The sequence below is a fragment of the Chiloscyllium plagiosum genome, unplaced genomic scaffold (genome assembly GCF_037043375.1).
Source record: "Chiloscyllium plagiosum isolate Xiang-an unplaced genomic scaffold, Cpla_swu_hap1 HiC_scaffold_1, whole genome shotgun sequence".
NCBI classification, from domain to species: domain Eukaryota; kingdom Metazoa; phylum Chordata; class Chondrichthyes; order Orectolobiformes; family Hemiscylliidae; genus Chiloscyllium; species Chiloscyllium plagiosum.
The window spans coordinates 26,958,206-26,972,306 of record NW_028270139.1 but is presented as its reverse complement, the minus strand read 5'-3'; the positions used below and the strand labels follow the sequence as shown (position 1 = coordinate 26,972,306).

Sequence of the window (14,101 nt, the reverse complement as noted above, 5' to 3'; positions counted from 1 at the left end):
ACTACTTTTATTAAATGATCCAATTAATTAATAGCATCACATATTACCATAGATCTTTGCTCTGACTTCTCCTACAGAATATTGCATACAAACCTGAGAAAGTATTTTGAAACACAAGGTAAAAATAACTTTCCACATTGCTTCCAAATAAAGTGATCCTTTGATACTAATAACAAAGTGTGAATATTATTTTGATTTTATGACCAAAACCTGGCAGCTGCAAGATCTCCGGCCCACACAGCAGCAATGATTTATCAGTATCAGACTTTCAGGGGAACAAATGATAATCATAGACATATTACATGTAACACTTGTACATTTTATTTTAATTAAATCAGCCATTTTACACATTGCAGTTGCTATGTATTGGTTAGTGTTTTAAGTTTGCTTCCATTTATTATTATTCTAATACATGCCCTCATAGATATCATATACAATATTTGTATCACCATGGGAACAAGATGCTGATTCATCAAATTAAAATTCACTCCTTCTCACAGTTCTGAAGTTCTTTGATTACACAGCAAAAAAAAAGTATAAATCAAAATGTAATTACAGAGACATCATCTGTGCTCATGTAACACCACATGGCCTGGCTAAAACAGTTATACATTCTCTCTGATGGTTCTTGTATTCAGTCTGTGCAGGCTGTGACACTAACAAAACAAAATTGACATTTTGCCTGCACTGATTGAGTGAGTAAATTAAATTTCCTTTATTTAACTTTCTGAGCACTGAGCAAATATTATCCTCATATTAACAAGTTTTCTGTACCATAATAACTTAAAAAAAATCTACAATAAAATCTTATGAACACACTGAAGGGCAGAACTGAACAAGTAAAAATACTACATATTTACCATAATTGATTCTTGTGTTTATCGTTTCTATTTTTTGTTGCTGTTGAGGCAGCGAGCTAAAACATTTTCCCAGTGCAAAGATGGTTAAACAACTGTATCAATGATTACAACAGCTATAAATACTACATGCATTTACAAAAAGAAGCCAGTCTTGTTACATAATGCTGAAATAACCAAAAAATTCTGTCTTTTTTTTTATTTAAAGTTCAACCCAATTCCAGTTATCTATGGTGCCTGTAGAAAGTACCAAATCACAGATACAAGACTATGTGATTTGGTGAAAGCAGTGAAGAACGTTGCAAATTTCTGGAAACAAGTATGGCAGCATGAAATACACAACCAAATGTAGCCTGCCACACACTCACCATTTAAATTCATACTAATGCAATTTATGGAGATATGTCTGATACATTAAGTACAGGTGCTAGCATATTTATTAAGCTTTGAGAAAGTTTGAGAGATTGTAAGATCCTTAAGTGCTCCCTACTAGGCCTGCACACTCACAATCTGTCACTATGGCGACATTTAGTCAGAATCAATTCAGCAATGAAGAAAGGATCTTGTGTTTGGTGGTGATTGGAGTAGTCAAGGTAGGCAGTACCTTAGTTTCACAAGCCAAAACACTTTTGCTATTTACACGTTTGTGTTGTAAAGTCCTTCAGCAACAGAAAATGAGAAGAGGCCTGTGGATGAAGTATTTCTGAATTTCAGTACAGTTGTTGCAGTTTGGAGGCAGCAGTGTTTGCATGTTCCTAATACAGCCACATGAGGAAGCTCTAAGGTTCAAACAGTATAAGTCACCCAAGACATGGATGCCATCTTTGGTCACAAATTTACTTACGGTAAAGAGAAAAGTCTAATCCAAATCTACCTTTCTGCACAGGAACTCCAGCATCTTCAGATGGGGAAAAAATAATATACAATTTCTCCATGTGAGCAAACTGTGCAGTAGTGACAGAATAGATATGAGAGATTTAAGTGTTTATTTTTCATCCTGTTTCCAGTCCTCATTGCAAAAATGACCGAGAAGTTGTTGTAGGTCAAGTTTCAGGTCATCTTTTTGTAGCGCTTCAGGCACATCCTCCAGCCGTTCCTCATGTACATGCTTTCCCTCCTGGTCCTTCACCACAGTCCTCTTCTGTGCACTAGCTTTACTCATGGTCGCCCTGGAAAAATGTGCAGAGTGAGAAAACGAGACAGTGGATGGTAACAGTGAAAGGGAGACACTGGAACAACAAGATTTCGTGCAAACTTTTAAAATATGATTCATGTTTTATGAGCTGGAACTTTGCTAAGTACTTGAAAAGCAAAAAATTCCATGAACAGTTTAGTGCTTAAACATATTTTCATGTTGTAGTGCTTAAAAAGAAAGGAAAAGCATTGAGAGAAATTGAAAGAAGCATGCTGATTTAAATCTAGACTGGGCTCCTATCTTGTAAACAATCTTTCATCATTCCCTCAAGAGTGTGAACAGATAGCTGCAGTCCTGCTCTGCTGAGTACCTCATCCCTTTCCCTTCCTCTAAAAACAATAGTTGTTCCCCTTGGCCTCAATTTCCATCCTACGAATCTCACCATTCAAAAGATAATTTTCTGATATTTCTTCCACCTTCAGGATGCAAAAATCAATACATGTTTCACCCTTATCAGCATTCCACGAGGAATGGTCTCTTCACAACACCCTGGTCCACTTCACTGTGACTCCTAACACATCTTCACCACTTCCCTCCACCATGGCACCTTCCCATGCAATCACACAAGGTGTAACATTTGCCCTTTTTACCTCCTCCTTCCTCAACATATGAGGCCCCCAAAACACTTTCAAGCAATTATTTATTTGTAATTTTACTTTAATTGAGTCTAACCACTACTCACAATGCAGCCTCCTCTACATTGGTGAAACAAAACACTGTCTGGGTGAATGCTTTATGGAACACCTCCTTCTGTCTGCAAGAATGGACTTGACCTTCAGGTTACTTGCCACTTTAACACACTAGCTTGCTGTCATAGTTACATTTGTGTACTAGGCCTGCTGCAGTGTTCCAACGAAGCCAAACACAAGCTGAAAGAACAACATTTCATTTTTGCTTAGGTACTTTATAACCTTCAGGACTCACCACGGAGTTCAACAACTTCAGACCACAAACACAGTCATCCATTTTAATAACACTAATTCCCCTCACATCCCATTACCTTGTTTGCACTTGTTTGCTCTCAACAGAACTTTGTTATTACACTAATTTTTCATTTCTATCATTCTTCTACTGCTATAAGTATTCCCCTTGCTTTGCACTGTGGGCACCTTCAAAATTTGTCCCACGTGTTCTTCTTTCTATTTTGTCAACAGAACAAAAAAATGATTATTTTCTAAACTCCTTCTGTTTTGAAGAAGGCATACAGGACTTGAAATATTCACTCTGTTAGTTTCTCTACAGATGCTACCAGACCTGCTGAGTTTATTTTCTCTTGCTATTTCCCATAGACAAGAACTTTATATAACATACAAGATATAACTAAGGCTTGCATATATTTTTTCTGGCCCAATCTGAAGCCACTTATCTGTGTTTTATTAATTGATGGGAACACAGAATTAGTGTGCAATTCCACCTGTACTGCACTGTGTACAGTGCACAAATTCTGGAAATAAGGAATTCTCATCATCAGATGCATGCTTAGGAATTTGCTCCATTCTTTTTTTTTTAAGTGGGATCAAATTCTGCATTTAAGATGAATGGAGTCAGTGAGAAGGAACAAAAGGGAATATGTACTGAATCAATTTTTCTACTATCAAATAGGCACAAAGCGATTCAACTTAGCAGTGCCAAGGCATTCAAGACTATGGTAAAAACAATGACTGCAGATGCTGGAAACCAGATTCTGGATTAGAGTGGTGCTGAAAAAGCACAGCAGTACAGGCAGCATCCGAGGAGTAGGAAAATCGACGTTTCGGGCAAAAGCCCTCCACCCTTCAGGCACTCTGCCTCTATTCCTGATGAAGGGCTTTTGCCCGAAACATCGATTTTCCTGCTCCTCGGATGCTGCCTGAACTGCTGTGCTTTTCCAGCACCACTCTAATCCAGATTCAAGACTATGGGCCTGGCAAATGGGATTTGGTGTTTTGTTTGACCTGCACAGAGTCTATGGGTCAAAGGGCCTTTTACAGTGTTGTAGGCCTCTAAGACAATAGCTGGAAGACTGGAATAGCACATGTTCAAGTTGCAGAAGCATTGTTTCCAATATAAACTGCTGAGGTTATTTCTTTCAAATGTCCCAGCCTGCTACCTAAAACAGGCAGCAACTCCTTTAATGTGTGAATTAAGGATCTAACAACTACTGAAGGAGCCGAATAAAATTTGGAGATCTGGATGGGGTGTGTTCTGCTTTACTTGCTCATTAAAATGGTTCAAAATCTACCCTAAACTATTTTCCAAAATATGGATATGACTAATGTTTCCCAAACAGCCATTTTGCTTATTAATTAGAAGAATAAAAAAAGATGCTCTACAGTGTGGAAACAGGCCCTTCGGCCAAACAAGTCCACACTGACCCTCTGAAGATTAATCCACCCAGACCCATGCCCCTACTCTATATTTACCCCTGACCAACATATCTAACACTATGGGCAATTTGAGAAGAAGAAATGTCCATGAACAGTCCAACTAAGATCTGACAGATTTATTTAAAACCACTGTTGGAATGAGTCACTTATTACAATCAGCAAAAAAACGTGAGTTTATTCTGATTTGCAGTGTGGATAAAATATTTGAATTGACACTGCATGAAAATAAAAACTGAGCTCTATTAATATGTGACTGGATACAAAAAAAAATGCAGCCTTAACATGAACCTCGCTATTGTAGCTTACTGAGTAAAAATGCTATGTAGTGTCACCTATGATCTACTGTGGATAGTTTTACATTATGGACTTACTCGGAAATAGCCTTACATGCAATAGAGAATTAGCTTTATTCAGACCTATAGTGCATATGATAGTTTTTTAGATTACATTGTGTGAAACTGAGGACTACGGTATATTGATTTAATCAGAACAATACACTGTATCAGCACACTGAAAATCTGAAATATCTAACACTAGCAATTCACTAGATTTAGTACAGCTACAAAATAATTTTACCCTTCTCAACAAAAAGTGATGGAAGCAGAAAAAATTAGAATGTTTCAACTGACCATTGCAAGAAATAAGTGACAAAATTATTTGATATAATTTTACTCTAAATTTTACTCTAAAAACAGAATTATTTTTAAAAAACTTCAGGTGTTAGATGCATTTTTCCCTGTGCTATTAATAAATTGTGTATTTCAAAAGATTGCAGCAACACAGAGAACAACTGATTAGACAGTTCTTTCACGTTTGGGAAGAGCACGGAAGAGAAATGTTGGGCACCAATGATTCAGTTGGTAAATATATTGCCATATATGGCGCTGATCCAATCTAACAGATTAATCAATTGAACAGAACACTGACAGTTGTGAGTCACTGTATTTTTTGACTAGCTAACAAGAATATATGGGGAAGTGGCAAGAAATTAGTCACCTTGCCACAGAGGTCATCAAAACCTAAATGGAAAAGGTGAAGAACATGCTAATAAAAGCTTGGTTTCATCATAACAAAGACTCCATCCCAAAGTGGACCAAAAACATGGAAGACAGGGCCTTTTAAAAAGACCAGAATGATCTTCCCATCCCTTCCATGGAAATCCATCCCACAATAAGGAAGCAATTCTGCACTAAACATTGGTCATACACACAATAACACCCTCCAGTTATCAAGCATCTTTAACATAATAAAACTTTTCAAGTTACTTCATAGTCAATAAAATTTGACGCCATGCCAATAAGGAGAGATTAAAAGTGTCTTAAAAGGATAGTTGCAGAGAAGCTCATGATTTCAGGAAGTAAAATTCTGGCACTTGGCCTAAGCAGCTGAAAATATCTCAGAAATATCATGTTCAGTCTTGGGCATCCATTTCAAGTAAGGACAGTACTTACAAAACACAAATGGTGTTTTCAATTACTGCTACTACTTGCTTTTTGTTCCAAATTGTATTTAGTTAATTGAATTGAAAAGTTTCAACTGCTCTGGTGGGATTTGAGCTCATACCTGCGGATTATTCTTAACTTCTTGATTATAAGCCCAGTAACATACCTAGTCATGTTCTAAGAACCACTGTTATAAAGGATAGAAATTCCTTGAGAAAATCCAATGAAAGTTTACCAGGATGATACTTGGAATGAATAGTTTAACTGTTTTGAAAGATAAAGTAAATTTATCTCATGATAAGGATCATGATGTTATGATTTGGTTTAAAATAGATTAGGAACATGACAGTTTACAGAGAACATGTCTGCCACCCGGTACACAAATTCAAAATAAAGAATTATAATGATAAAATACTAAATTGCTTGGTTATAATGAAACCGTAGAGAAACACAAGTATTTAATAACAAAGACAGGAGAATCATCACTCATGTCCTAGCCAATGTCTACCCTTCAATCAACTTCATGAGAAAAAACACAAATCATCTAGTTATTAGCACTTTGTTAACCACATTCAGAAAAACAACATTGGCACAACATACGATAGTCAGGAATGCCAACACAACCAAAGCAGAACAGAGGGAAGTGAAACAATAACATTCTTTCAGAAGGGAAAGGAGAGTAAAATAAACTTAAGGGTTAAAAGGCAGATAGGTACTAACCTGAGAATTAGCACCCACTGAATGAAACATTTCATTCTCTACAGGACAGGATTGAGGAATACTTTAAAATTTTCAACCAAACAAATTTAAAAGGTGGAGATTTTGAGTTACCCTTCATTTTGGTCATAAATAACATACATGTAAATCTGATTTATTTATTCATAGAGGAATGTAAAGGGTTAAGAGCACTTTTTAAGGAATTAGTTATTTTCCTAGATGTATATTTTTAAAGTAATGCAGCTTCTTAGTTTCTATGTTGACTGAATAGTATTGCAAAATAAGATTGCAATAATTATTTGTATTGTGTTCTATTTATTCATCTAAACTTTACAAAAAGGGTCATTTTCTGAACGTTTGATTACATGGCTTCTCAATGTATATTGTAAAACTAAATACAAAAATGTGTCATACTGCAGTAGGTTGATTTTATTTTGTATTTCTTTCTTTCCCCACCAGAAATTATCATAATCAGTTCCCTTGCCAGCACTCTCCATATGGTATTTATAGTTTAACAGCTGTGTTAAAAAAATGTATTTCAGAGCAACAAAACAACTTAAAACACGCCAGCAAGTTTCAGATCACTACATGCAATCCTGCTAGATTAATTGTTAGCATATACCGATGTTATTGTTAAATGACTACATTGTGACCACTTTCAAAATACTGTTTGCTCACTGGTGGTAAGTTGTGCAAGCAGAAACCCATAACTTTTTAGTAAGTTAGTAATACTACCTACTGAAAAGAAAAAACCACTACAGAGGAACCCAAACCTTTTAATAACTGATCCATCCTCTTTTACAATCTCTCTTTGAGCTACATTTGGTATATGGACCTTTCCATGGTTCCCTGCAAAACTTAGAGCCTGGGCAGAAGGAAAACAACACAAATATATAAAAGGGGCACACATTGCTGCACAAACAAGCTATATAACCTTTCAAAGAGTGAAAATAAAATAAGTAAAAAGGACACAACCGTCATGCTTTTCCTAAGATTGGAAAATGTGACTGTAATTTCAGCGTTAAAGAGACTCAGCAAAAGTTTGCATGAGATTCCTTATTTCTGCTTATGTAATCATTTACCTTATCATTTTCAGGATTATTCTAAGAAGAATTTTTATGAACCCAACATTTAAAACTTGAATTGATTTAAAAACATATTTGAAATGCTGCCAGTTTTCAAGGTATCCAGTGGAATATGCACTGTTATTTGGGTAAGATTCCTATTTGTTAGTGTGCATGCAATAATGAGGTGTCAGGTAGCATGTGGGATACAAAGAAGTCTAGCTTTTCCTATGCTAAGCAGCATTAACTCCATAAAATCCCAAAGAAGTTTTAACACCCATCCTTCTTGTGTGAGATCTAATTTGAGTGGGTGAGGTCATTTATGGTGGGTTTTGCCTGGAAGATGGACATAATAGTTTTAGAGCTTGTTGTATCCCTTGGTTGAAGGGTTGGAGCTCATTCAAAGTGCTTGGAATTTTTCAGCATTAAACCACTCCACCGATTCTATCTGCTCACCATTTTAAAACATCCTTATTTGTAACAGACTCGTAGACCGAGAAAGATCCAGCGGATGATGCTTCCTGACTTAACATCTAGTTCAGGATGAAGTGAGAATTGAGCATGCTCACTTGTTCTGGCCTTCTGTATTCACCCTCTTTCCCAGTTTGCTTTCATTATTAACATTTCTTAAATTGATGAATTCAGAACCATTAACTGCTTTGCCATTGGACAGTTGATACATAACGCTGTTATGGTTAGGATACAAATTTTGAATCATAGAATCATTTGGCCCAACAAGTCCACACCGATCCTCCGAAGAGTATCCCACCCAGACCCATTCCCCTACACTGTTACTCTACATTTCCCATGACTAATGCATCTAACCTACATGTCCCTGATTTTAGCATGGCCAATTCACCTGACCTGCACATCTTTGGACTGTGGGAGGAAACCAGAGCACCCGGAGGAAATCTGTGCAGACACGGGGAGAATGTGCAAATTCCACACAAACAGTGGAAATATTCTGCTATGCATTACACACAATGCCAGTTGCCTGGTATTGAAGTTGTTTTTGAGGGAACCTGTACCAACATTTGTTATGAGTTAGTTATATCAATAAGTCATTTAGTATACCAGGTAAATTTCCCATTGTTTGCTGTATACTACCCTGCTGTCACATTTAAAGTGTACAAACTACAATTACGGTTTAGGAGTTCAGAATAGAACACAGTATTTAACTCATTCTGCAGGTAACATTTGCCTACTATTGGAATTACAGTGCTGTTCTGTCAACTGCAGCCTATCTGATGCCACTCACCGTTCACAGCTTCTTGATTTTCTTTTCATTTAGTGTTCCAATATCCCTCAATTCCATCTGTGCACTGCAGTAGCAGCACATGGAATCTAATTAAAATCACATTTCCTGCTGTGAGATTTTTCATCAGTTTTTGGAAAGAGGGTGTGCGAAATAACACAGAAACACCCTCACCTCAGACAGCTGCGGGTTAATCAGATCAGCCGGTAACTGTATTCTCAACAGCGCCAGACCCTGCAATGGCCAAGACTGGCACTAGAAGCAGTCCCGAGCGTTCCCAACAATGTACTCTTTATGCTGAAAGGAAACATTTACTGACCTCAAAAGTGAAACCATTGGGAAAAGCCATTAAGTGGTCAATAATTATGGACATGTTAAAATGGGTAAGAGGGCAGTTTGAAGGCCATTTGAGATTTTTATGGTCCCCCCTCAGCACATACACACACATTTAAAATGAGACATTTGTGTATTGTTCCAAGACGTGATTAGGTTTTAAAATGACCCATCCAAACAAAATCCATTAAACTTAATATAATTTATCTGCATATTCAATTTTCATTCTGAACTATATTTTATGAAAATTCATTGAATGGAAAGAAAATGATAAAGATTTGAAGACATTACCATATTAAAATCATCTTTGGCTGTTGGAAGGTCAGATGCCAACTTGGGATCTCCAAGGTGTTTCTCCATCCTGTCCCCATGGACCACAGTTTTCTTGATGACCTTACTGACTCTGCGGCCCTCGACCTGCTCAGACTGGAATTCAGAGCCTGAAGTCACTTGTGGTTCTGAAAATGTGAGCTATGGGTACACACAGAAGAATGTAGTGATATTAAGCATTCAACAGATCTGTAAAGAAAATCTGTAAACAGAGCAGTGGATCACAAACAGTATGAAAACACACATTGCTGAAAATATATAAAATGTCAAATGGTGAAAAGGAACTCAGATTATTATGGCAGTAATTTAAATGGCGGTCTGGTGGGATCAGTGTATTTGAGCTGCTTAGGTCAAGGAGACCTGATTGCTAGATTTATGATAGTTTACATTCTGGTGAAGTGGTATTATTTTGGTAGCTAACTATCTGCATTCCTGCTGGGGGTGAGGTATGGGGTCTACAATCTCAGCCCAGAGCCTGAGCAGGCCCATTGAGTTTGTGAGGTGAGGAACAAATACACCTCACAATAGAGCTTTTTTTTTAGAAATAAAACATTACCTTTGTTTTGAGGGGCCAAGCAAGCAGATCCCTCCAGTTGAAGTGCAATTGTCAACGAACTACCTCATAGAATTCTGGAAGCAGTGCTCGACCATGTCTGTTCCCTGGGGCCCCCCTCTTCGGATGGCGAATCCTGAAGCCTCTAGACAGCAGTAGAGAGGCTGCCTCTATTGAAGAAGAGGGTGAGGACTGCAGATGCTAGAGAGGTCAGAGTTGGAAAGTGTGGTGCTGGAAAAGCAGAGCAAGTTAGCCAGCATCCAAGAAGCAGGAGAGTTGACGTTTCGGGCATAAGCCCTTCATCAGAAATAGGTGATGAAGAGCTTATGCCCGAAATGTTGACTCTCCTGTTCCTTGGATGCTGCCTGACCTGTTGTGCTTTTCCAGCACCACACTTTTCAACTCTGACTCTTTTAAGGGGGTGGCTTCCATTTGTGCTGGCAGCATATCGGTGAGTGCTCTAAATAGCACTTAACTGGGGACTTTAACAAACAGATTGATTACCTGCAGACACATAGTCAATCTATATGCTGACCTGCTCAGGGGAAACTTCCTCAACGCAATCTCATTGGAGCGCTTGTCCAACATAACTCCTTGCTAATCACTAATTCCTGCCTCCATTTCAGTCATATTGGGGCGAGCAAAATTATCATCTCTGGTCAGGTATATGACTGTACAAGAGTTTAGATTAGAGTGGTGCTGGAAAAGCATAGCACAGCACAACCCTGAAGAAGGGCTTTTGTGCGAAATGTCAATTTTCCTGCTCCTCGGATGCTGCCTGACCTGCTGTGCTTTTTCAGCACCACTCTAATCTAAACTCTGGTTTTCAGCATCTGCAGTCCTCACTTTTGCCTATATGAGTGTGCAATTCGAAAAAGGTCATTGTTTAACCTTTTCTTAGTTATAGATGGAGAAGCGCAGCAGGTCAGGCAGCATCTAGGGAACAGGAGAATCGACGTTTCGGGCATTAGCCCTTCTTCAGGCCCTCCTGAAGAAGGGCTAATGCCCGAAACGTCGATTCTCCTGTTCCCTAGATGCTGCCTGACCTGCTGCGCTTCTCCAGCAACACATTTCCATCTCTGATCTCCAGCATCTGCAGACCTCATTTTCTCTTCTTAGTTATAGATGTACTGTTTAACATATCGATTTGGCATGAAGAAGTGTCACTGGATTCAAAAAGTTAACTTCCTCTTCACAGATGCTGCCAGAGTTGCCATCTCTATGTTTTGTGAACTATAATACTGAGATGACTGTTCTCTATTCCACAAAGTTGATATCAAATTAATTTGATTGCGAGTATATAAATGCACTGGAATAATAACGAATGGTGACTGGCTTATGGTAAAAAGAATTGCAGATGCTGAAAATGTTTCAAGTCCATTGACGCTTCATCAGAATTGACTAGCTAGGAAAAGGTTGGCACGTGTGCTAAAGAAGGGATGTGGGAAGGGGGAAGGATTAAATGATAGGTAGAGATGGAGCCTGGAAAAAGAGAGAAAACCAGAGGGGGAGGGGGTTAAGGGTGAGGGAGAGATGAGATGAGAAGGTGGTTGAGAGGGAGGGACGGAGTGAGAGGAGGATGGGGAGAGAAACAAGCCTTTGGTAATAGACATAGATATATCAGAGAAACACAAGCAAACATGATAATGTCATGAATTACTCTCTGAACATCCACATTTCCAATTGGAGTCCCTTCACAGAGGAAAGGTACTAATGGCCAACTTCTCTGCTCAAGCTCTGGTTGCTGTAGCTAATTATGGCATTCAAACTGGTGCCCACAGCTGAGGTCAGTCCAGACGAAGAATGCCTTCCTCGCATTGTTTCAGCCAAAAGGTGGTTCATCGACATTCCCTGTCCCAGAACTGATGATGTTTTACTCATTACATTAACCCATATTTTATCAATTTAGATGTCATACAACTGTTATTCGTTGGCTGGCATCTGACTTCACTGGTATCTGGGATTTTGGGAGCGGAATTCCAAGACCCACCCCACCCAAGCAATGCCAGTCAGTTGGAGGCTGGCAGATTATCACTGACAGTTAACTCTACTGGGAACACTGGCTGTTACCCATAAGGCATCTACTACGGTCCAAGGATCAATTAATAACCTAGGTCATAGGTGATTGATGAGGAAATGAGGGTCATGGAGAGGGGTTCAGAAAAAGGATTGGAGGTGAAATCTCAGCTACTGGAGGTGCTGGAGATTAAATTCCACCCATAGTTTCTAGGTTAGTTGTTCCGGATGGAAGGAAGTGGCTACACAGTAGCTACTACTGCAAAGTTGTTACAAACTTAGAGATCAGTGGCTTTCCTCAGTTGAAAATAAACTATTTATGAACGATCAAATTGAGAACAACCTTTGACTTCAGTTACAAACTTATTCATGCCACACATCCTAGGTCATGTCAACTGAATCAAACTTAGCAACTGTTTTGTCATTTCAGTCCAGCACCAAAAGTCGCTCGGCAGCATTATGTCTGATCTTGACCTCGTCCTTACCAATCTGCCTGCTCCTGATGAATCTGTCCAAGACAGTATCGGTAAGAGTGACCACTGTACAGTCCGTGTGGAGATGAAGTCCTGCTTTCACACTGAGAATAACCTCGATCGTGCTGTGAGGCACTATAATTGTGATAATTGAGACAGACTTTGAACAGATCTAGCAACTCCAGGCTGGGCATCTACGAGATATTGTGAGCTATCAACAGCAGCAGAATCATACTCCAGCACAATCTGTAACCTCATGGTCCAGCATATTTGCCACTGAATCATTAGTTCAGGGAATTAACCCTGTTCAGTGGTGAGTGCAGGATGGAATGCCAGGAGCAGCACCTGGTGTAACTAAAAATGAGGTGTCAACCTGGTGAAGCTACCCAACAAGCCTACTTGCATGTCTAAGTAGCAAGCAATAGCCAGAGTTAAGTGATCCCACAACCAACAAATCAGATCTAAGCTCTGGAATCTTGCGACATTCAGTTGTGAATGGTGTTGGACAAATAAAAAAAAAATTATAGGAGAAGGCAGCTCCACAATTATCCCAACCTCAATGATGGGACAGCCCAGCCCATCAGTGCAAAAAATAAGGCTGAACCCATCGCAACAAACTTCAGCTAGAAGTGCCAATCAGATGATCCACCTCGGCTTCCTCCAGTGGTCTCCAGCCATTTTGATTCACTCCATGTGATATCAAGAAATGTTTGAGAGGCTCTGGATATTGCAATGGCCATGGGCCCTAACAACATTCTAACAATAGTACTGAAGGCTTGCACTCCAGAACTTGCCACTCTCCCAGACAAGCTCCTCTTGTATGGTTACAACATTTACCCAACAACATGAAAAGTTAATTATTATGGACAGAAAATGCAGTACAAAATAACTCAGCTAATTACTGGCTCATCAGTCCACTCTTGGCCATCAGTGAAGTGATGGAAGGTGTCATGAACAGTACTTATCAAGCAGCAACCAAAAAAAAAGGAAATGCTGGAAAATCTCAGCAATTCTGGCAGCATCTGTAAGGAGAGAAAAGAGCTAACGTTTCGAGTCTAACTGACCCTTTGTTAAAGCTTTGACAAGGGTCAGTTAGACTCAAAACGTCAGCTCTTTTCTCTCCTCACAGATGCTGCCAGAATTGCTGAGATTTTCCAGCATTTTCTCTTTTTTGGTTTCAGATTCCTGCATCCGCAAAATTTGCTTTTATCCAGTGCTACTATCAAGCAGCACCTACTTAGCAATAACTTGCTCAGTGACGCCCATGTTTGAGCTCTGCCAAGGCCACCCACGCTTCTAATTTCATGGCCACACTTGACAGAATATCGCATCAAGGAGCCTACACAAAATGGGAATTGGGGGAAATCTCACCATTAGTTGGAATCACATACAACACATAGGAAGATAGTTGTAGTCATTGGAAGTCACCTCATCTCTAAACATCTCTGCAGGAGTTCCTCAGAGTAATGTCCTAGGCCCAACCATCTTTAGCTACTTCAT

General features: G+C 39.0%; 1 protein-coding gene across 32 annotated transcripts in view; it reads right to left on the bottom strand.

Moving 5' to 3' along the window:
- Positions 1–298: 298 nt before the first annotated feature.
- ank2b (ankyrin 2b, neuronal) overlaps positions 299–14,101 on the bottom strand; it is an 877,032-nt gene continuing 863,229 nt past the window's right edge. For 31 of the 32 annotated variants that reach the window (XM_087983074.1, XM_087982715.1, XM_087982867.1 and 28 more), the window contains 3 exons: positions 9,521–9,700; positions 7,351–7,442; positions 299–2,026 (listed from right to left, as the gene is read on the bottom strand). In XM_087983074.1, the coding sequence (XP_087839200.1) occupies positions 1,843–2,026; positions 7,351–7,442; positions 9,521–9,700 (456 nt within the window). In that variant the 3' untranslated portion in view covers positions 299–1,842. The remainder of the gene's footprint in view (positions 2,027–7,350; positions 7,443–9,520; positions 9,701–14,101) is intronic. The other variant, XM_087983577.1, reaches the window with a different exon arrangement.